Raw genomic sequence first — 24,166 nt, 5'->3', positions numbered from 1 at the left:
TCTTCCTTATTCCCCCATCAGGTGTTTATACACATGGGTAAGATCCCCCCAGCCTTCTCCAGGCTGAACAGTCCCAGCTCTCTCAGCCTCTCCTTATATTTATGAGAGAAGCTCCACATCCTTAAGCAACTTTGTGGCCCTGTGTTGGAGTTGCTCTGTATGTCCATGTCCCTCTTGTACTGAGGAGCCCAGAACTGGACCCAGCACTCCAGGTGCGTCTCACCAGCGCTGAGCAGAGGGGAACAATCTCCATTGACTTGCTGGTGATGTTCTTCCTCATGCAGCCTGGGAGGCTGTTGGCTGCCTTTGCTGTGAGGGAGTCTTGCTGACTCAAGCAACCCACAGGGCATTATCTGCAGAGCTGCTTTCTAGCCAGTTGGCCACCAGTGCCTGGGTTGGTTCCTCCCTGGGTGCAGAACTTTGCCCTTCTCCTCGCTGAACTTGACGAGGTTCCCACCAGCCCATTTCTGCAGCCTGTTGGGCTCTAGATGCAGCACAGCCCTCTGCCACATCAGCCAATCTTGTGTCATCGGCTAACTTGCCGAGGGTGCGCTCTGCCCCACCATCCAGGTCGTTAACGAAGATGTTGAACAGGACTGGACCTGGTACTGACTGTGTGGGTACACCACTTGGGACTGGCCTCTAGCAGGACTTTGTGCCACTGATCACCATGCCCAGGGCCTGCCTGCCCAGGTAGTTTTCAATCCACCTCTCTCGGTCTAGCCCATACTTCATCAGCTTGTCTATCAGGGTGTTACAGGAGATATTATGAAAAGCCTTGGTGAAGTCAGGGAAACATCTACTGCCCTTCCCTTATCCGTCACCTTGTTGTAGAAGGCGGCTAGGTTGGTACCTCTCCCAGTGTGCGTTACAAGGGAAGCCTAGGGCACAAGCTAAAGCTAAAAAATGCTGTCACTGCTGTAAGCTGTGCTGCACACAGCCAGTGAAGTGACTGCAGAGCGTTCCCTGCTCTAGCTGTACCGTTAGCTGCAGCTAATCTGAGCGCAGCAGCTCCAGACCTGTGCTAGTGGAGATGCTTCCAGCCAAGCTGGTGGTGCAAATCCTGCTTCAGGGCTAGCTCCAGTTTGCGTTCCAGCTTTCAATTCTACAGTCAGGTGGGCCCACACCCATCCAGGACTATGTGGGGTACTTCTGATCACCCTTCTCCCCCACATCATTTCTTCAGAAAATGAAAAGATTTTTCTTACCACCCGGGTTTTCTTCAAATGGTCTTCATTCTTTCCAGGCACCTCAACAGCCTTGCTTCAACATATTGGGCCAAATATGACTATAGGAGGCTGGCATACATCTGGAAAAAGCAGCCTTGCCCAAAACACAAACTGTAGAGATGCAAGCATACCCCTCCCGACCACGGACACAGACATAGGGCTAGTTGTTTCACTTCTGCTACTCACTACAACCTATTTTGTTACGTTGCGTAAAGGAAATGCAAGTCACAGGCAGGGGAGAACTATGGTATTTTAAGAGTGGAATGTGGCTCTATCCCGAGTAGGAGCAACGCAGAGGACTGACACAGGCTCAAACAGTGCTCCATGTTAGCTACTCCCTAGCTCCTTTACAGTGCTTCTTCTGGGTAACTGTTTAAAGATCTCCATTTGTTTTCCTCTACGAGCACACATCTCCAGAGGTGACAGTACACCTGAATACACAGAGCTCAGAGAGCACTTACGCTTCAGCTAACACCGTGTGTGCTGCGGGAGTGGCTGGGCCACACTGGTTTCTGCCTTTGAAGGATGAAACTCAAAATGAGCTAACATTCTTCCCTTGGCTTAAAATCTGTAATAAAGTCAGTGGAGAAGAAACAAAAAGCAGGCGGGTGAATGTACAGCAGTCTCCTACGCGTGCTGAGGCAGTGTCACTGTGTAGAACTTTGAATCAAAGCTGCGGCTTTAATAAAAGGGGTTAGCTATATTCAAACTGAAGCATCACAAAATAGAATCAGTACAAAAATATACATACAGTTCTTTATTAAACAACTGTAAACACTTCACTGTAAAAATCCATAAAACTTTATAAACAAACATTTTGTAAATAGATTCTATACTACAATAAAAGAATTTTAACACAATTATTTACATGCAATACTGACAAATTTGGCACTTTCTGAAAAGAAATGTACAAAACACTTTGTTGTTTAAAAAGAAATTTGAAATTATAAAAACTCAGGGCATTACTATCATGCACTTTGCAAATACCTCACAAGCACTTATGGCACAGCTAGCAGAGAGCTCCAGGCTCTCATCAAGCTCTTTACTACAAGTTCAGATAACTTTTAATGTGCTTCCATAAGTTTGTTGTAAAACTACCTGAACATTGTCAAGAATGAAGTCAAATGCCATATTCCAAACTGATTCCACAGATGACTGCATTAACCTGAAGGGGAAAAGGAAGAAGAGGGAGAAAATTATCATTACAGAACAGTCCTTTTCACAATAAGTTTTGGTCTTCATACTGGAAAACAAAATCACAACAGTCCACTATGCACAGTATTTTGATTCGATCTTGGTACAGCCCTATCTCTTCAAATATACCAAGTCTTACCTAATGCCACAGATCCCTCTGCCATTCAATGGTGAAATTTCTGATGCACGCAGTGTCACACCAGCTTGTAAACGTTAGCATTTTGCAGTGGTTGTAAGCCTGTGATTGAAGTGGTGACCTTCTACCAACTTCATACTGAAGAATCAGAAACGGCAAGCTTCTGGATCCTGATCTTTCCTTCCTCATCCCAAGACATACATGCTACTTTTTTCTTCCAACAAATGCCAAGGGTGATGAAGACATTTAAATAATAGGTTTTGGGGGCACTATATTGTGTTTATTGCTAAAAATGGAACCAAATCATGGAGGCCCACAGAGAGCTGTGAGTTACCTCTATCATTCAGCTGCTACTAGAAGCAAATTAAGGAAATGCCCAAGGAAAACAAAGCAGCTCTGTACTCTCAAAATCCCCTTCTAGATCACTATTACAGGAGAGCAGAGGGTTCCTACACTTACAGCTTTGGAAGACCTAACATCAGTATCATATGGACAACTGCATATCATCCAACTCCTGATGCCTTGTCCTATGCTTGCTACCAGGCTTCGGAGAGACACAATGCCATCGGTGCAAATCTCACCTACAGGGACCAGGAATGGGACATGATGCTTTCTGAAGAGTTTTATAAAGAATTTACTATACAGCACTCAACGAAACAGTTACCTGCACTGTGTGTTTCGCATTTTCTGAGGCCTAAAGACACCCCAAAATACAAAAGCATAGTCAAGTTTTTACATTGCTGTAGTCTTTTGGGTGTCTATTAATTCTGTGAAATATTTTCCAGATCTAAGACATGGAAAGCTGAGCTCCATGGTTAAGCATCAGTTAGTAAGCAAGTCATAAATGGAACTTGGGCCTCCTGACTCATGGGAAGAGTAACAGGAGCACAACAACTAAGTAATAAAAATGGATTTAATAGGTTGTAGGTGAGACAGGATCTGGATACAGCAGCAGAATGAAATCAGATGAAACAAAGGAAAGATCTAAGGTGCTACAAAAAATGAACGAGAACAGGATGAAGAAAAGGGACAATGCTGACAAAAACTATATCCTCTGTCTAGAAACAAAAGACTTTGTAGCAAATACTACTAAATGCTACTCTTAATTTTTCACAAATTACCTATTTTAACAGCCCAACTTCTTCCCCCGCCCCCCCCCAGTTTTTGAATACAATTTAAGCTTAAAATATTTACACTCATCAATGGAATGTCTAATGGGCTTGTGGCCTCACATTGAAGCATCTAGTGCATAAATTCTAACAAAAATAGTCTAAATGACACAAATACTAGCAATTAAGCTACCTTTTCATGTACTTAACAACCAGATCTAACTTTTCCAAATCTTTTTCTTCTATTAGATCAGTACAATACTTCACAACCTGCAGAATGTCTTCTTCCATAGGATCTGTAATAAAAAAAATAAAAAAAATGAGAGAACTTTTCTCTAAGTATACTTAGAATATAATCATAGAATAACTGGAATATAATAGAAAGAAATTCTGCAGTGTTAGCACATCAGGGGCCGATCTGACAATTACTGTATTCCCATACCTTCCCCCAACATCAGAAGTTGTGTACATAAAAGGACTGCAAGGTCCTGAAATATCTGTCTCGTAGACCTCTTCTTTTTCTTCAGTAAGAACAAATGACAGCCAAGCTAATATTAACCAAAGGGAAAAGAAACAGGGATTTAGAATGGAATGGCTGTTTTGAAACTCTTAGGAGAATAGTAATGTCCAGGGTACAAAGGATCTCGCAGGTCAGATTTCCCAAGATATTAAGGCGTTGCTAATTGTTTGACATAATGTTAAAATTCAAATCACAATTTAGCAATGGTGTTACACTTTTGCACTTTATTCTAGAATTCTTTCCAGCAGTTATTTTGAAAAAAACTGCATTCCTTTGCCTCTAAAATGACATCTTCATAAAAGAGGAATTCCCTTTCAATAGCTTTCATCCTAGTGGTTCTAACACGTTGGACAAAATAAGGAAAACCTCCCACACAAGCAACATCAAGGCATAAAACAAGGGCCTAACAAACGGGTTGAAGAGAGAGCAAGTAGATTTTCATGCTGTTAAGCAAGAAACAGGAGCTGGCAAAAACACAGAGTAACAACTGAGTAGGAAGAACCAAGTTACTCCAAGATTGCAAGGCAGTTAAGACTTCAAGATTACTGTGAAAACCAGTGAAAGGAAGAGTGACAGAAGAAGGAAGGAAGTACAAAAAGCCTACTAAAAAAATCGTCTTCCTTGTGATGCATGCAAGAACACCACTAGCATGACATCCCGTACCTGAAATAGTTGTAATCCATTCTTTCAACAACGTCTTTACATCATTGAATTCAACAGCTCCAGCCAGGTTGGGCGCTTGTGGCCTAAATGAACCAGCCTGTTGTTCAGTCTGCAGAGCTGATGGGCCTGAAGAATCTGAAGTTGATGGAACTGCTTCCGGCTGTTCCAAACATAAAAGTTGATAACGCTCAGTCTGACAAATATGGTAACACCATATATATACATAGATAAGCATCTAGTAAAGAATCCAGTAAAGAAAACAAGCTGCATTTGTGAACATGGACTAAGTCTAAAGAAACAGACATAGCTTTACTGAAAGCTGTTAGTGTTAAAATTACCTGAGCAGCTGTTCCTTCTTGTTTCAAGAAACCATCTATTAGCTTCTGTGGGCTTCCAGATGTAGCCGGCATGTTTTTTGCAGGGCTACCAATGAGTTTGTTTTTCAAAGGACTCTGAATCTTTTTTACAGGACTGACTGGATTTTTTTTCCTGATTTTTTTCTTATTTTTTATTGTTGCATGCTTCAGGTGTAGGAAAGGATTTTTTGACACTGAAAAACACAGGAATAGTCAGTGGTTGATACATTTAAAATTTAATACTTTTCCACTGAAAGGAGGACTCTCTATCTTCCATAAAAATCTATGGATCAATTGGGAGAACATAACCTAAACAAAGCAACTTTAACTCACATGCCATTCCAGATATGGGCAATGTTTTAAGTATTTGAAAAGCACTGCTAGACATTAGTGTACTCAGAGGATACTCAACTATTCCAAAGCCTTTTAATATCAAGCATTTCAGTGCTTGCATATGAGCAGCTGGTGAAATCTGAAGCCTACTGGACAAATTGCTTCACCTCAGTCAGAGCACTGTCCCACCTAGATACCCGCTAAGACTTCCCACCAGTGGTTATCAGCAAAATCAGCAGCGAAAAGCCCCCCAAACTGCTTTTATCATAGTTTATGAAGGAAATCGCTCTCATTCCATCATACTAACATATCTGCATTAGTCCACTGACTATGAAATCAAAGTTTGATTACAACAATGAAGTATTTAACTGGCAATGAACCCAATGACATTTCCAACCTATTTTATGAGAAAGCATGTTCACAGGAAATTAATCTTATTTCTTTCTACCAATTATAAAAATGAGACCTGGGCGATCAGCTCAGAGTAAAACCATCTGACTATCAGACATATGGTGAAATGTATCTTATCTCTAGTTGCTTGAAACCCATACCAGTGCTATGGGTTTCAGGGAACCATGAGAATGCTGTCTGAACATAGTTTAACTAACTTAGGTACTGAAGGCGTAATACTTTAAATCACAAGACATATCAAGTTTAAATTCCATTCTGCAAACATATGGACATGGGTAAGTTTAGTGCCACAGTCCCCATGAATTGAATTAATTACCCATTTAAGTAAAGGTAGGCATCTGTTTGCAAAATGAGACCACAGCTGGTTGTAACTGACAGTCTGTCAAAAATAAATACAGAAATTTGATTTAACACAGCATCTTCATAGAAGCTTTAGTTATATTTTCCAGTTCGTTATTTAGGGTTGCATAACTCTCTTTGAACAGTAAACAACTCCTATACAAAACTACTGTACAACTATATATACTCACGAAAAGTGTTAGCAGGTTGCTGCTCTGATTGCTTTTGCCTTTGATCATATGCATCTTTCAGCTCTGCTTGCAACTCAGCAGGTAGTGCAGCAAAAACCTCAGGATCCACCTGAACAGTAACAAAAGATTCATTTGACTATTTTACCAGTGAGCAACACTGCTTGCTTTCCTGTAGATCACTCACATGAGAAGGTATTTACATATTATGGCAAGCAAAAATAAATGAGATATAACTGAAACACTGTAAAATATGTTGTACATTTTCTTCATGTATTTTAGCTTGTAAAAACAATAAAATTTTCCATTACTCTACATTTATTATTTTATAAAATTACTATTTATGGGCCTATAATACACTAACCATCTTTATTCACCTACTTTATTCACCACTATCTTTATTCACCTACTGATATACAGCACAGCTGTGTTAACAGCACAATTAAGCCTAACTCAGAGAACAGTCCCTTCAAATTTCCAAACTCAAACACTGTGACAGTCAGACTTTTGTTCCTCCTTTTCTTTTGATACTTCTATTTCCTGGAAGCTGCTACACTCCTCAAACAAAATATCCTTGGAAATAGTGTCGCTTCTTTAAGGACAGGAAACGCAAGTCCAGCTACCTCATATTTTGAACTAGCGCAGAAGGGTTTAATTTCTTTCTCCCACAGTTGTCCACTCCTTGTTCAACTGATAAAAATGCAGTCCCTTCCAACTGTCCTAAGGGCTTGAATTCTAGACAGGAAATAATTTGTTGCCAATTGCCATACACACTTATATGGACAAAATAAAATTTCATGTATTATCAGTTATCTTCCCTCACTGTGTGTCTGAAGTAGGAAATTAGTGACAGACTAGTCTTGTATTCTGAGTTTCCCAATATTATTGGACAGTGTTTTCAGCTCATAATCTGCAAAATCTAATTCAAAAAAGCAAACCTATCATTTAGAGGATTAAATCTGCCCACTGGGAGAGTGCCCTTCATTTCAGTGGTAAAATTTGGAGATGTGCACAAACAAAAAAAATTTATTCAAAACTACTATTACTATTCTAAGGGCACAATATCATTTCTACCATTATCTGAGATACTGTATTTATTATACGTCAGTATGCATATATATTAGAAGTTACCTCATTATTTTCAATAGAGATTCGATCTTCTTTTTAAACCAAAATATGTATGTTATGTCAGGAAGGTAGGCTGTGCTATTCACACATATGATGTCTAAATTGTATAGATAATAAACATGAACATGCTCCCACAGGTAAAACTCATCAATTTAGCACATTTTTTCCATTTTTAGAACTCCATGTGCCAACACAAATTTTTCACCACACAAAATATGTGCTAATTAAAGGAGGAAATGGGAACAACTCTGACCTCAATTACTGCATATATTGCACAGAACAAAGCATTGCAGTGGAACGTAGCCAGTTAAGTCCAGAGGCTTAAGTCATTTTTTAAATATAAATTTTATTTGATAAAACTATATTAAAAAGGTTAATATTCTCTGGTTAAGCATTTGAGAGTCAGGAATTTGGGAATTTACACTGTTTTTTGTGTACACCACTTAACAAATTCATGCAGAAATAATGCAGCCCAGGGAACTGGATGTGTTTTTGTTATTCCCCCTATCATTGCCCTCTGAAAGTGTAACATGTAAAAATTCAGTTAGAAGAGCCATCAGTCAAGTTCATATGAATTCTACACTAATTAATTGGAGTGTCAGGTAATATACTGTACAGTCAGAGTGGCCTATCATAGCTCTCACATAGCTGTATCACGTTCACATTATGGAGAACCTTGATTTTATAAATTCATGCATTACCTCAGCATACAGCTATCAGTATTTTTGATGTGCTGTATAAATTTCCTTAGAAGGAATCTATACCATGTTAAATGTAAGGACGAAGTGCAAATTTGTCACCAGTAATTAACTCCACTACTACAAATGTCATTCATTTGTAAGCATCTGTAATCTTTACTTCTTGCATCCTATGCTTTTACAGGATTCAGTTGCTGCAGAGATACACAGCTCTTCTAAATTTTAAGATGGCTTCAGCAGCTGATGGAAACGAATGCAACCTATCTGGATTCTTTTTGTGGCAGAACCTTACCCAACAAAGGACATTTTCCACATGTTTTCTAATGAATAAATCACTATCAACCAATTAACTTGGCACCTGGTCATAAAAACACAGTTCAGACAAAAGGAATGAAGGGTTGAAAAACAAACCTAATTAAGCTATAAAAAGATGGCAGGGCATCATTTACATTTGCTGAGTTGATGTAGCTAAAGTACTCAATTTGGAGTGGCTTGCAATATTTCTATACCTGAAACCTATTACTACTTAGTTCACTGCACCATTTGAAAGAAAGTGATCTTAAATGTTTGTGTGTACTCATACAATATACACTCCCACAAAGACTTCAACAATAAAAAAAATTATGTCAAACTATATTTAGACAAAGATGATATTTTTGAATTAAGTTCATGTTTGATTTTAACACAGAAAAAATCCTCCCTTTTTAATGAACTGGTTTTAGCATTTTTTTTTGCCAAGCCTAAGGAAGCTATTCAACCATATTATTCTAGGTATTAAACTTGGACCTAACTCAGAAAATGAAAATTGTAAATCTTAGTTCTCTTTTTGCTAATAAAGAAAGCTGAATGGTTTTCAGGAGAAAATTTGGAGTACAAGCATAAGGCGTTCTAAAATAGACAGTATGGACATCTCTGACAAATAAACAGGAAGTAGCCAATTCTTGAACTACATCTTTAAACAAAAAGGCTGCTCTGCTAAGCTGACATTTTTGGATCAAATAACAGAGTCAAAAAATGCATTAGGAGATAGAGACAGGAAAACCAGTGCATTTGAGTGTGTAAATTAGGTATTTCTAAGACAATTTCAAGAAGTAATGCTGTTATAAAAAAACAACAATCAATTCTCAACTACCTAATTAATAGATAGATAAAGCATAAACACAAACTAAATGTAAGTTTTATAGAAAGCCATATGCAGTTAAAATTTACCCTGAAAAAGCGTACTGAGTGGTAAAACGACTGTGGAGGGGTGTACTTTAAAGCACAGCATAATTTAACACCAAGTCCAAGATAAACTCTTGCCTATGAATGAATGTAACTACATAATTTAAAACAGCTGGGGTAGGGAGAGTTCATATACTATTTGCACAGTATCTCCATAGGGGAAACCCAACTTTGCAGTTCAGGAATAAAAAGTGACACAACTGTTTTTGAACCAATGAACTTGAATCAAGGTGAAGAAATTCTAGTAGCAGAATAGGCTACACATCTTCTAAATAACAATTATGCATTAACTACTATTTACTGAAAACAGGTCAGGAGTTTCTATCTAATTTTCTCTGGATTCTTTGTCAGCTAAGCAGCATTATGCCTTAAAAACAGCAACAAATATCTCTCTCTAAATCTGATTAGGTGCTATCACCTCGTTTGAGAACAGCAACAGAGCAATGGCACAGCAAATAGAAAAATAAAAATACTGCTCTATTTTAAATGATGCATATGCAAGGTATATCTCTGGGTAACCCAATCTCTGATTTTTTTATTACCCTACATTTGTCCAGCACCATCTTGGATTGAAGGGTGGAATATCATTAGAAGCATCATTACTGCGACCTGCTCCCCCTTCAGGCCCCTATTTTGAGAAACAACTTTGCACTTTCCTCATCCTGGACATGCTGTATATAAGCTCATTTAAAAACTATGGAGATATACACAATCTTTAGCCATGCCTGCCTTTCTCCCAGGAATGTTATATAAACAATCACATCTACAGAAGCTAGTAGAGGTTGGCTTTACACCATCGAAACATCCACTTAAACAGAGTGAGTCTCCTGTGACTAGCTAAGCAGATTTTAGGACTGCTTCAGACTTACAGTGCAGTGTAACTCAGCTGCAATGCAGCAAAAAGGCTATTTACACACTGGATTGCAAAGCAAAGCATAAATGAGGAGGTTTTACATTGAACAACAGCAAAAACATAGGCATACTGATGACTATAAATCTTTAATCAATACTGTCATACTATGCTTGTGATAGATCAAGTAACATTTGAAAGTAGACTTTTTAAAGACATTAAAGGACCATAAATAATTCTGGGAAGTCACACATTTTAGTTAATGCTGTCTCAAAAAAAAGTTGTTAACTCTTCCTATAGGTGGAAAGTTGATGTTTATTGATACCCTGCAAACATCCTACCTGTGAGAAAGCTGGCAAGGCTATTACATTAATTCCCATATTGGTATTTGGTTCTTGGAGCTCTGGTATTTGTAGAAGCACTGTTCCAACTGGTTGTGACAGAAGTGCAGTGTTACATCCATTTATTGGCTCTTTTTTGCTATCTCCGTAACTCTCTCCTTGCTGAATGGTGTATATTTGCTCTACTTGTTCTCGGAGATCAGGCGGCAGAGCTTCTAGCACAGACTTATCTAGCTACAAATATATAAAAGCTTTTAGATTTTTCTGAGGAATAGATAACAGAGTTAATTTTAGTCAAAATTTAGTTCTACATTTCTTTCATAGTTCTTGAATTTTAGAAAAAAAATCATTTTAATCTGTGCATGCAAACATACTTAGGAACCTGACAGTTACACTCTACAGCAGCAAAATGTAAAAATATTGTTTAAGACTAAGTAGTTCAGTAATATGAATGCTCAGTTTTATCTTTTCACAATGTTCAGTGTTCTCAACACAAATCATACATAAGGTTTCCTCTACAACTAGCTAGTGATAAGAAAACCCAAATTCTGAGTTCAAATTATATAGGCAACATGTTCATATGAATACTAAATTGGTGTCTGGTACAAAGCAGTAAGCAATTAATTTCTTTCTTTATATAGTTCTAGGATACATGTTACTAATTTACTTTAATGGTATTACGTATGTTTGCATACTGTCAGACTCTTGTCATAGATTTTGATAATGAAATAACCTTTAGATTCAAATTTTTGCTTGCTGTAATTGCTACTTACCATCAATTATCGACTTGAAACAAGTGAAATGACCCCTCAGTGCCTAAAAGCTGCTGTATACAATGACAGCTGCACAAGTGACAGAATGAATATAACTGACAAGCAGATGTACAGCATCATTTTTCTCACAAGTAAAATTTGAGTAAAACTACGCAGATGAATGCCAATGTTTGCCTGTAAGTTCTGCTAAATAAGACTCCATAGCAGTGTTAGAAAACTTTATCTTTTACCTTTAAGAAAAAAATTCAGAGTTTATGACCAGATTCTGGATTTACAGAGGAAAAACTACAAATATCTATGAAAAGCTACTTGGCTTATGGTAACTGAGAGGTTTTGATGAAAGCTGTCTGTATTACTAATCTCTTCAGTTGTTCTTCTACATTCTGCCTGTGTTCCTCATTCCAAGTTTGCTACATATATAACTCTATAAACATTTTCTGGAAATCCTGGGTGTAAAATATCTTGCTGTTGCTTTCCTAGCACACAGTACACAAACAGGAGTATGGGACTAGTTCTCACCATTCCCTTCCTGTACCGAATTCCATATTATATTCCATATTATAATACGGTTATAAAGCAGAAGGAGAGATGAGCATGTTGTGCCGTAAGGCCACCAAAGCTTTAGGAACTCTACTGCACAGCTAGTGCATTTTTCACTTGTTCATACATATTCCTCCTATAGCAGAATCTGAATGTATGGAGCTTCACATTATTCAGTCAAGTTGCTTTTAGATCCTGAGCTAGCTTGGGTATTGCATTATAGAAAAAATTTTTGTGCCAAAAGCATAATTTCCTTCTAAAAATGTACAAATATTTGGGAAAGCCGTTAACAGAACATCAACAAATGCTTTTACAGATCTAAATTACAGAAATTAAAATTACAGATTTTTACAGAAAAGCATGTAAATCTGCTTATACCTAAAATACCTACAGAATTCAGTGCAGCTTGCTCATAGCAGACCCTTCTAACAGATGCCCGCTTGAATAACATGGGGGTGGAAATAAGGAGGCTCTTCCTTTGTTAAAACACACAAAAAAAGTCCCCAAACCCCACAGAAATATTTTACTTAAATAAAGATCGTCCTCCTCTCATTTGAAAGGTGATATCCTGTACAAATGTTAAGTGTGCATCTTAGCTTCAAAAATTATTTGAAGAAAATTTGAAAAAACACAGGAAGATGAATAATTAAATCTAAAGACAAGTTTGACATTCTTTTAGGCAGAAACCTAGAGCACAGCCATTGTAAAAGTATATGAGGTAGCATAAGACTAGTTGCTGTTCAGTTCCTTCTCACTGACTAAATCTTGAAGACAGATTTATAGTGTAATTTAAAGACTGGTATAGAATACATGACTTTAAGAAATTATGTAGAGAAGACTACCTGATTATCATTTATTGGCATCTGTGGCAAAGAATATTGCTGCCATAAAGAGGGATGGAAAACATTTAAAAGTTCTGTCTTCATGAAAATGACACAAAGTACTTGTCAAAATTATTCTTGAGCCACTCATCAGAGATTAAACTAATCAGAAATAATTTTTAAGAGCTAACATAAGAAAAGGGAATTTACAAATCTGCATCATCTCATAAACATATAAACATTGAGCATTAACTATAGAATGTGTCTAATTTCTCTGAATGGAAGTTTTCCTAAAGGTTATTGCGTGTTTTTTATAATTAGGCTCTGGGCTTTGGCTGTGAAAGGTGGAAGGTAATGTTTTTTAATATTTCATCCTCAGCACCTTTTCCATTCCTGTTCCATTGCAGTCCTTTGGCAAGTGATGGGAAGGGAAAAAGATACTGGAAAATGAAATTTCTTTCCTTTGAATAAATACAATCTTTTTTGAGTTAGCCTATAAATGACTGCTTTTAAAAAATCCTTTTATTAAGGCAAAATAGTTTTGCATCAATAACAGTTTCTTACTGTGCATCATACTCTACTAGAGCTTTTTATTTTAAAAAAGTGTAATGTAACTTTTTTTGCTCTATCCAAATAAGACAAACAATCCCAAGTTATTACAATATATTGCAGATGTTTATATTCTCAGGTTTTACCTGGGAAGCAGACGGAACCTCAATACTCAAATTAAGCCTGGATTTTACGCTGATAGGTGAATGCACACCATTCCACTTGACAGCAGACTCAGTGTTGTTCACATTAGAATTGAGACCAGATGTGAGATGGGTACCGCGAGATGGAAGAAAAGTGCAAGTTCTTGAATCAGAAGATATTTCAAGGTCCATAGCAGCCACAAATACTATACATATGAAAACAAAATACAGAATGATCATCTAATAGTTAAAAATACTCTGAAGATTCAAGATACAGTGAAGCTACTTTCCAGTTTTCTTTGCTAAATAGTTTATACAATATATACCATAATTATAACACTTCCTATTTCAAAGTATCCTTTGTTACTATTAACTTTTAAAAAAGATTGGAATAATCGTATACAAAGTTTTATTTGTAGCATTTTCATTTGCAGCAGGAAAACTCACTCTCAAAGAGTTTATGTTAAATAATTTGTACTGGTATAATATTGAAGAAGTATTCCAAAAGGTAATCTATGTTGGAGCCCTTCAGAACTGATCATTATTATACATGCAAAATACAAAGCTTACTGACCTTTCTTATGTTCTTCTTCTGAGCACTTTTTTGCTTTCTGAACATGAAAAAGATCAACAACTGAATGCGATCCACCAGGTAAGTGTCCAGATTGTACTGTTGAGTGAGCTGAAGTGGTTTTACTGATGGGAACTAACTGCTGTACCTGAATTCCAACCTAAATCCAAAACATTAATACATTAATTTTATGAAGTTTAAAAAAAAATAAAATAAAATAAAAAAAAAAATCTGTAGTTCTTTCATAATAGCATTGCCTTCTCTGAAATTGGCTGCCTGTTGTGGGTGGGGGAGAGAACAAATAAAAGTATGTTGAAATACACATAAATAGCCACTAACAACACCCCAAACAAATCCCAGGATTATCCACCACAATCCAACAACTAAGAAATTACAAAGATAATACCATCTTAACTTCTCTGATATACAAAAGTGCTGTCAACAGGATCATGAAACAATGTGTTTATTATGAAATTTCTTAGACACTAACAAATATAGAAGTACTGACCAGGAAGTGATTAGTATTAAATCTGGCTACCCGTACAAGAAAGGAATGTTGTTCCTGAGGACAATCTATACCAAATCCATCACCTCAGTCTATAATTGAGAAAAATAATGTTGTTTCACTTCTAGACATGGTTCTCGCAAAGTCTCAATGGATGAAAGTACTTTGGTGAAAGTAGTCTTTATCAGATGAAGTGTTCCTCATTTTGAAAGACATCCTCACTTTTCATTAACTTTTAAATACCGAATCAACAGGGGTTCAAAAACTGTGTCCAACTAAGAATGCACCGGTACATTGTGCAAGTTTACTGCTAATCCTCCATAATTATTAAGGAAAAAACAACACTTAAAAAAAAATTGTATATAGGACTCAGAAAGCATAAAAGAGCTCGTGTATGTATTTCCACCAGTTCTTCTGTAATTATGTAGGAAGGATTTTGTTTGTTAAGAATTTCTTAGTTGCAATTAATGGGATATTAAAACATCGTTGTAAAAAGTTTTTCTTTGCGCTTTTATCTTTTTGCTTTGAAATATTTCTAGATTCAAGTTCTAGACTTTAAAAGAAGCCTTTGGAATACTGTGTTTGCTGTACTGTACAACAACTTTGCCTTGGGTTTTTTTGCCTTTTAGGACAAGCGTTTGGGTTAAACTGTTACGTGAAGTCTACAGGACAAGTGAGTGGATTCATCTGCCCAAGTGTGGGCATGAACATCTAAGGGTATCACTTTAGGACCTTTTCTAGATATTGAGATAAAAAGGACACTGTAAAGCATGACTCACCTCATGTATAAGCAAAGCTTAAGGGGACTAGCTCCAATACTGACATATACATTGGAGGTATCTGAAGTCAGTTGAAAGGAATACCACTGAGGGACCTTGGATACATGTGCACTTTATTATATAATCTAGAATTGAATGGCCCCTCCAGAACAGCCACCTGGTCAGAAGTAGTACATTGTTTTGCAAAACAACATGTGCAACACCCACGGGATACTAACTAAAGAAGAATCCTCTAAAACAAGGGCTAAAGAAATCAAGTGAAATAGAATGATGTTAGAAGTCAGGAAAGACAGCAAAGGAGACAGACAAGAAACTAGAAAAAGACAGGGAGAGGATGATAAATATTTCCTCAACTCCAAGAAGAAACCCAAGCCAGGGAGCTGACTTTGCAAGGCACCACTGTGAATCAAAACCCTACTTGTACATCTAGGTGACCAATAAACGCAGGTTTGTTTTAGAAAGCCTCTGTGCTCTGTTGTAACAAATGGCTGATGCCAAAATAGTCTTATCATGGGTTCATGCTGCTATGACAAAACCACTGAGATGAGGAAGAATGTTCTAAAATAAACTATGACTCAAAAGAGCCAGCAATTCACCTTCAAAGGCCAAACAATGGGTTGGTAACTTTTCTGGCTCCAAGACTTGCAGTCTAGAGCAAAAACTCCTCTGATCTGTATCTTTGATTGGCATTACAAGCAGTATTTGTATTAGTTACTTAACTAATAACTGTGCAAAAGTTTACAGAAAATTCTAAGTCAAAATAAAATTTACACGTGCTAATAGAACTGTAGAAGATAACAGTCTAACTTTGTTACCTCAGGCTGTTTTAAGTTGTGGATTAATCCATACCACAATAAAATTTTCTTTTTTTACATTTATGGCTTTGTAACCATGTTTTTCAAAGGTAAACATACAAAACATAATACGATTGCATAGCCTAATTTACATAAGCTTTGTATTATCTACACTTTTGCTTAAGTTTGGTTATTGTCTACCCTGGAGAACTGTAAATTTATGAAAGACAACAAAGAAGGTTGATAAAGGGAATAAATTTCAGTTTTCCCATTAACTCACCCCTCGCATATCTGATATGTTCAGTTTCATTGTGTGAAACATGTTTAGAGTTTCTTTCCCAATTACTTTTGCACTGTCTGTTGCATGGTCGAGAGTCACAGTCCTACAAAGAATAAAAAAGTATGGTTAAAAAGGAAACTGTTTCACAAATCCTAAAGACAGCAACGATTCTGTATTTATTCCAGAGAGGATCTCAAAGAAAGACAGATCATAATTTCTTGGCATATAGAAACTGAACACTGTTTTTTTTGTTCTGTGGTTTCTTTTTAAAGGTAATTAGAACTAAGCATGTTGTACAGAAAAAAAGCAGATTACTTACTAATTGAACATTCTCAGTGTGTGGTCCACACATTAAATTGTCAAATATAGTATATATTTATATACATGCTATCTACTGAAGCCAGACAAAAATGTTTCACTTTACAGTACTCATAGAAATGCACTCATGCACTACCCTTCACTCAAGCTTGGTTCATAAAGAGTTTGCTCAGTATTATTTGAGTTGTCAATTGTCAAATATCTAAAGCATGAGTTTCAGAAAGAACTCTGAGGGAGAAGCAGATACAGGCACGTGCATGTGGATTACAAATAACAAAGAACTGGGATTAATGGCAAGTAACTAACTTTAAACAACATTCCAAATACACGTCTTACACTGTGGGCAATTTTCTGCAACAACTCTCACAAAATTACCTGGCTGTGAGTTTTACAAATTGCCACCTGAGAGCTTGGCAGGGCAGTAGCAGCTCTTAGTAGTTCTGGATTCTCAAATGGCCTAACATTTGAGACAGATAAGGACAGAATTTCAGGTGGCTAATCAAATGTATGTGAGTGATGTAAAGTCTTCTCACTGAGGTAACCGATGAAGTTTTAACTCTGATGGAGTGGGCTCTATGGACAAAAGGAAGTTCCACCTTGGTGTTTTGGCAGGGTGCCATCCTGACAACTTACTAAACACTTTGATGGTGTCTCCTTAAATTTTACTCTACTTTTGAATCTGTCAGAAACCACCATGAACAGCCAAGTGATCTCCAGAAAGGTCTGGTTCTGCCAATATGAAAAGGCAAAAACCTCCCTGCTGTGAATGATATGAAGACCTCCCTGAGCCTTACACGTTAACATTTTTAAGAAAAAGGAGATCAATATCACCATTAAGATGCAACTATGCAAAATATTAGGGAGAAATGCAGGATGGGTCTAAAGGTACAAACCATTTCAGAAGAATATTTTACAAAGGTCTATGCTGTACTATCAGGACTTGATATCAATGATGCAGTAAAAATACCATTAACATCTCAGAAGTTGAATTTGATTTTAAGTGTGTCTGTGAGTCTGAATCCTGTGTAGGACTATGATTATCATTCTAGGAAATCTTGACCTGTAGGATGTGAAAGCATAGCAACTCATTCACCTGTGAGGTGAGGGGGCAAGAAATGGATCATAAGCTATAGCTACAGAGAAAATCTTAAATTGAAGAGAGAAACTGGTCACTTTTAGCTCCAGTAAACACTCCCAAACTGTTGGAACTAGGCTGTACATAGGGAAAGCATACTTGAGGGAACACCACCCTGAGACTCTAATCCATTTGCCTGGATGCAACTTCCAGAGTTTACCCTGCTGCTGCTAAAAAGCCTTTCACTGAAACAGAAATGCTCTAACAGAGACAGGAATACAGCACCTATATCATCAAATAGCATAATTTGGATTGACTGGGGTTGCCAAGTTCATTAGTTAAGCCAGAAACACAGAGACACTGCCAAAGGAGATCCTGGCATCAGAACTGCCTCAGCTATGTGTGAACAACTTAGCATCCTTGGGTGCCCCCTCATCTTACCTTAATGAGGACTTTATGAATTAAGGAAATTTCAGGGCACATGTGTATTAGCATGCCTGACAACAGAAACGAGGTCCAAAGCATTGACCTGTTCATGAGAAAGCAGTCTGGCACTAGTTCTAATAAAGGAAGAATAAAGCTCTATCTCAACACACCCTCAATCCTAAAAATATGTTCGTAGGCTGTTAAGAGTAAATCTTCAGCTCAAAGAATTCAGGATAGCCAGAAGACAAAAGTATAGACTGATGGATTTTCTTCTTGGTATACCAATCCCAAAAGGTGATGAGCTTTGATAGTGAAAGGTGAATTTTATAGTTTCAGTTTTTAATACAGCTGAATTGTATATCACAAGTTCACAATTACGAGACAGACCCTGTGCATGCAAGTCCTACTGTTGAGCTCTAACCCACTGAAAGAACACTCCTACCTCTTCCATTATCAGCAACCCTGAGCAAATGACCCTTCAGTTCAGGAGGGATTAATCTGTTACAACAACCCGAGATGGAGGGAAAAGTAGAAAAGACCTGTCTTCAAAGATGCCAAATGCACCCTCACACAAAAGCCAGGATCATCCCTTTACCTAAGGAACAACTGCTTTGATACAGAAGTGTCTGCCTGAAGAATAAACATGTATTTATAAGGTTCTGAGACAATCTTGTATGAGGCAGCATATAACTACATGACGCTCTATGCCTAGATTTCATTCTTGTGTTTTCAGTATGCAAGCACATAAATAAATTTGTGATTAAAAAATCTTTAGTTAACATCATCCAGTTGAACAACAGGAAACAAAGAAGAATCAGAAATAAATAATGGGTAAGAGTAACAGCACTGCTTGTGGAAGCTGAAGGTCCTACTCCTTGGACAGTGACCTATCAACTGACTACCCAGGCAGAGTAACCGGGTTATTCCATTTCACCAGGGATGGGCAGCCACCACAGGTAGCATCTCAATGAGATCAACAATGCTGCAGTGAGACCAAGTAGAAAGAGACTTTATTATGTTGATAATGATCCACAAGAAAACAAAGGCACTTCTGATGAGGAACTTATGACTATATGAAAAAACATAACTGTGAAGGTCAAGAGACATGAACAAGTTGCCTTCTTAACAGCTGAAACATGGGGCACAGTCTCTGACCTCGAGATTTTGAGATTCAACTTTCTTAGCTCCACTTTGGATCTTCATTGTCTTTTCTCTTCTAGGACCAAAAAAATTCTCTGCAGACTTATTGGTGAAACAACACAAAATACAGGTTCGACACAAAGAAACTTGTTTGTACTAAGACGGATAACTCCAGTCCAAGGCGTCTGATGCCAACTCCTGCCTTCAGAATCCAAAGTGGCCTCTCAGTCTTCTGCAGCGAGTAATTCTGCAAATACTGCCCTAGTCCCCATGCGCTCTAAACTTGAAGGAGAACGGTACTGATCAGATATCCTTCTTGACAAGTACAAAGGCAATTTTCTTTGAGAACTGACTCCAACTGTCACAATTTGCATGTGACCAACAACCTATCAAGGAACAGCAGAAAGCCCCTCAAGAAAAAGGAAAGTATCCAACACTACACAGCTCAGGGAGAGGAAAGTTTGCAGCAGCAGAACATTTCAACTCAGCTGGTCACTGAGAGAAATAAAAATGCTGCTGCATGCGTGTCATAGTGCAGGATGTAAATATGTCTTCTACAAGTACTGCAAAAGGAAAAACAGCTCCAATATTGAACAAGCTGGAAAAACGTACACCAACAATTTACATGTACATACGTATTATTGTTTGAAGACAAACCCTTTAAAAGATCAAACGCCTTAATTTCATAATAGTCATGAAATACTACCTAATAAAGAGCAACCTTAAACTACAGATTATTAAAGTCAAAAAGGAAGAAGAGAAAAAAAGGTACCTCCCTACCAAGAGAAATGGATAGTCACAATAATTCATTGAAAATATTTCACTAAATCACTTTCATTTTTAAGTAGCATCCACAGACATGCAAGAGTACATTCTCTCAAGAAAGCAATTTCAAACCACAAAGAATGCACTTGTAGAGTCAGATTCCTTCTTTCCCATTCCTGCTTCCTCTGAAAACCACGAATTGTTTCTTCTATGCCCCAAAACTTTCCAACTTCTGATATATTTTCTTTTTTCCCCATTTTTCTCTTTGAAGAAACTCAAAGGCAGAAGATGACTGTTAAAATTGTTCTCTCTTTCCGATTTGGACACCTTAGTCTCTTCCTTCTTTCTCCTCCCAATATGCTGTGCTTTTTATCATTGGGGGATTTACATTTCATGCTGATGACCAAAAGACCACATATGTACAACCCAAACACAGAGGACTTTTGATAATAATATTCTACTTCTGATTTTGGTGCAGGTGTGATACGTAGACAAAGAGGTACCAAGCACTTTAAAATTTCTGTCCTATCTTCCTATAAGTTTTGGTGCTCAACATCCTGCAGAAGTGTGCTCATGCCTACTACCGACCATTCTTTTTTCCATGCGTAGTTACCTGGCGATATTATCACAGATTCCATGACCTCCGTATTTTGCAGGCTCCACTGGTGCCCCAGCCTTTCTGACCATAATTTTAAGGGTCAACCGTTTACCCTTCATACCAGCAGCCTCAAGTCTACGTTGGATTTCTTCTGAGAGGCTCAGAAGGAAAGCTTCTGCTTCCTTAGGCTGAAAGGGAAAAACAACAACATGTTTAGACAATTACTAGTTTTCAAATACTGAAGGTAAATTAAGGGTTAATGCAATCCAGATTGTGTAAACTGAAAAGAGCAAGCTGACCCACAGACAATTGTCTTATTTAACTTCAAGTGTTTTGTTTACATTGTAGGTTGCTGAAGTTAGGTGAGATGGTAGATTCCTATCCTAATGCTGAAATAAGTAGGAAATACTACGAACTTTTGGAAATAAGTCTTTAAAAAACCCATGTATTTAGAAACCCCAACACAGAATTGCAAGTCTAACTTTAAGCACACACCCAGAAGATGAAGAGTGTAGGGCTTATAAGGAAAATCTTTTTCACCATGAGGAAGGTCTAAAGTAGTGGAACACGTTGCTCAGAGAAATTGTGCAGTCTTCATTGTTGGAGGTTTCCACCACCAGACTGGATAAAGTCCTGAGCAACTGGTCTGATCTCATAGCTTCCCCTGCTTTGAGCAAAAGGCTGGACTACACAACATCATGAGGTCTCTCCCATCCTGATTTTTCTACAATTTCTATAAACTCTTCAGTTCTCAACAAAGAGCTGAGTTATTTTTTAATACAGTTTTGTCAACAACACTCCCCCCCCTACAATATTTGTAAAAAGTCTAAGAAAAATGTTGTACTGGAGCAGCTGGTGATGGTTTCAGGCACTGGCATCTTTGAATAATCAGCATTTAAATGAAAGAGAATGCTAGGTGCTGACAAACCTACTGCAGTTCTTTTTTTCTGTACTAGACTTGTATAATGAATGCAGAATAGCCAGCTAATTTTGTGCAAGCTTCTTTTCAGTCCAATACTTTTGCAGTCTCTCCTCCCATTTTATCGTTTGGTCTCCTGCTTCTTCATTTTCCACATTTCTATTTGGTGGCTAAGATGGTGCTCTAACAGATCAAAGTGTAAGTGAAAATAATCAGAATATGAGAAGATTCTTCTACAGCTGAAAGAAGTCACTGCAGAAGAGAAAGTAAGTTTGAATTTACCTGTGTAAACCTTATTCCATAGTTGATTTCTGCCGAAACAGATTTTCTTTCTTTTTCTGTACGAACAGGTCGATCATCCAAACCACGACAAAATCTGTAGAGCATTTGTCCTGTTTTTGGACCAAATTCTTTTTGCAGTTTTGACATTGAAGCACACTGCAGATCTCCACAGGTTTTAATTCCCAAAGAAGCCAGCTTAGATTCCATCGTCCTGCCAACTCCTAACAACAAAGCAATTAGTTCTGTTAACTCTACACAATTCAGACCCAGTCAGGTTTTGAACAAATAAAATGTCTTTTTAAACCTACACTAGGTCATATCAAATTAATAAATAAATATACACCATAAAAAATAATTCCACTCAATAAAACATGGTTCAAATGGAAACTTTTGCTGTCTTCACCTGTATTTCTTTAATCTGTTTTATATATCTAGTTTAAGATGTCATATGCAGCGTGTTTCTTTATTTCTGGGTAAAATATGAATGACTCCTGCTTGCAAATCTTCTTGACAAGGTACTGCCTGTTACAGAGTATATAGCTCTGAACACCACAGCACTCAGTCCAAAAAGAGTGTCCAACATATAATATGTTTTGCCATCATATACAAGTGATTTAATCTAAAAGAAAACCAACAAATATTTTGACTACTGTTCCACTGCTTCCTAGGTAGAAAAATAGTATTTCAAGTAGAAATGATAGCATACCTCTATCACTTGTGCTTTGAATTACCAAGCACTGGAAATTGTAGGTATCCATGGCAACGGCACATACGTAAGTGTGATAAACTTAAGTATATTTCTGGGTTTTGGAGAGGTGGCCTGTTACTTCCGAAAAATATTAGTCCTATGAGTTTACACTACCAAAGTCAGCAAAAGTTAGAAATCTCAGGTAATCAGCTTCTATCTTTCATAATCTGTTTCTTTGTCGAGGTGGCATTATTGACACAAACACTAAAAAGTTTTTACTATGAACACGCACGTGAATTCTGAAAACTTTAAAATACTCAAGTCAAAGCACAGTACTATATGAATGCTTTTCTGGAGGAAAAATATCTCCTATAAGTTATGCCAGAGAGAAATGGTGCTGTGCTGTAAATTATGTTTGGCCATGGAAGGGGATACATAAAGAGAATTTCTGGTAAACCTGCACTTGTCTACGTATGGTATTCCTACCACTTTGCCATTTCAGTGTCAATTGCTGTCTATTTTTTGTTTCCCTTCTCTTTTTTTTCTTAAACAGAGAAAAACACTATTTTGACCATTTAACACTAAATACATGTGTACACATGCAGGCTGAGCTCAGCTGATCACTAACATACAAAGCATGAATGCTTACTTAGCACTTTTTGCACTACGTCTGTGTCACATTATACTACTAAAGTATTGAATAACAATACAATACAGAGTTACACGCCAGGAAACACTTTAGCTTACAACTGTTTTAAAGTATTTCCCTGGAACAATAAAAAAATGTAATAAAGCCTGTTTTCATACAGGTGTATTCCGTATGTCCTTACTGTCTGTCACTCTCCCAGCACAGTAACTCCAGCTCCCTGCCATCTCTCTGTGAATCCCACTATACCTTTGAGAACCTCCCTAAAACCTGTGGGCCAGAAATGCTTCTTTCCTCCCCTCTAGCTTTCTCCTTGGTCTTCTCTATGTCTGCAGGCACCCCACTCAATCGCTCCAGTTCTCCCTTACTGAAATATCCTTCTCTCTCCTATCTGACCAAGGAATGCAGGACAGAAAACATGTACTCTGGCTGTACATGTGATGACTGGGAACTACTGCCAAAACGTACAATAGCTGAGTTTTGCCTGCCTGTCCCTCAAAGGATGTACTCATTTGGATCACTCTCCTCTGTCAAGCCGTCATTTTTCACAAAACTTTTGGAAACATTATGTCATTAGAACTTCTATCTCTCAGTAAGATTTGGCTGAAACTGCCAAACAGTTCATAAAATTATTAGTACCGTCATACTTGCAAATTATAAATCATAATCATTGTCACAATCATTTCTTCAGACAACTAGGCAAAAAACAGTTGGAATTTGACAAACCTATTGTTGTTCTTTAAAAGAATCAACACATTCTGTCACAGTTTGCAGTATACCGTTGACTAAAGATCCTTACACAAAAAAATAATTACCTGTGTAACAAATGCCTAAC

The 24,166-nt window shown here is 37.4% G+C and overlaps 1 protein-coding gene across 6 annotated transcripts in view; it reads right to left on the bottom strand.

Moving 5' to 3' along the window:
- Window positions 1-1,973: 1,973 nt before the first annotated feature.
- The window catches only part of REV1 (REV1 DNA directed polymerase), a 63,337-nt gene continuing 41,144 nt past the window's right edge, over window positions 1,974-24,166 (bottom strand). For 4 of the 6 annotated variants that reach the window (XM_050915434.1, XM_050915451.1, XM_050915443.1 and 1 more), the window contains 11 exons: window positions 21,998-22,218; window positions 20,812-20,984; window positions 16,475-16,577; window positions 14,120-14,276; window positions 13,549-13,751; window positions 10,720-10,953; window positions 6,482-6,590; window positions 5,190-5,401; window positions 4,852-5,011; window positions 3,862-3,964; window positions 1,974-2,394 (listed from right to left, as the gene is read on the bottom strand). In XM_050915434.1, coding sequence (XP_050771391.1) covers window positions 2,283-2,394; window positions 3,862-3,964; window positions 4,852-5,011; window positions 5,190-5,401; window positions 6,482-6,590; window positions 10,720-10,953; window positions 13,549-13,751; window positions 14,120-14,276; window positions 16,475-16,577; window positions 20,812-20,984; window positions 21,998-22,218 — 1,787 coding nt within the window. In that variant the 3' untranslated portion in view covers window positions 1,974-2,282. Of the gene's footprint in view, window positions 2,395-2,562; window positions 3,141-3,861; window positions 3,965-4,851; window positions 5,012-5,189; window positions 5,402-6,481; window positions 6,591-10,719; window positions 10,954-13,548; window positions 13,752-14,119; window positions 14,277-16,474; window positions 16,578-20,811; window positions 20,985-21,997; window positions 22,219-24,166 lie in introns of all 6 variants that reach the window. The other 2 variants (XR_007768221.1, XR_007768220.1) reach the window with 2 other exon arrangements.

Source organism: Gymnogyps californianus, chromosome 1 (genome assembly GCF_018139145.2).
Source record: "Gymnogyps californianus isolate 813 chromosome 1, ASM1813914v2, whole genome shotgun sequence".
NCBI classification, from domain to species: Eukaryota; Metazoa; Chordata; class Aves; order Accipitriformes; family Cathartidae; genus Gymnogyps; species Gymnogyps californianus.
The sequence above is the reverse complement of the archived record's forward strand: the minus strand, read 5'-3'. Positions and strand labels throughout refer to the sequence as shown.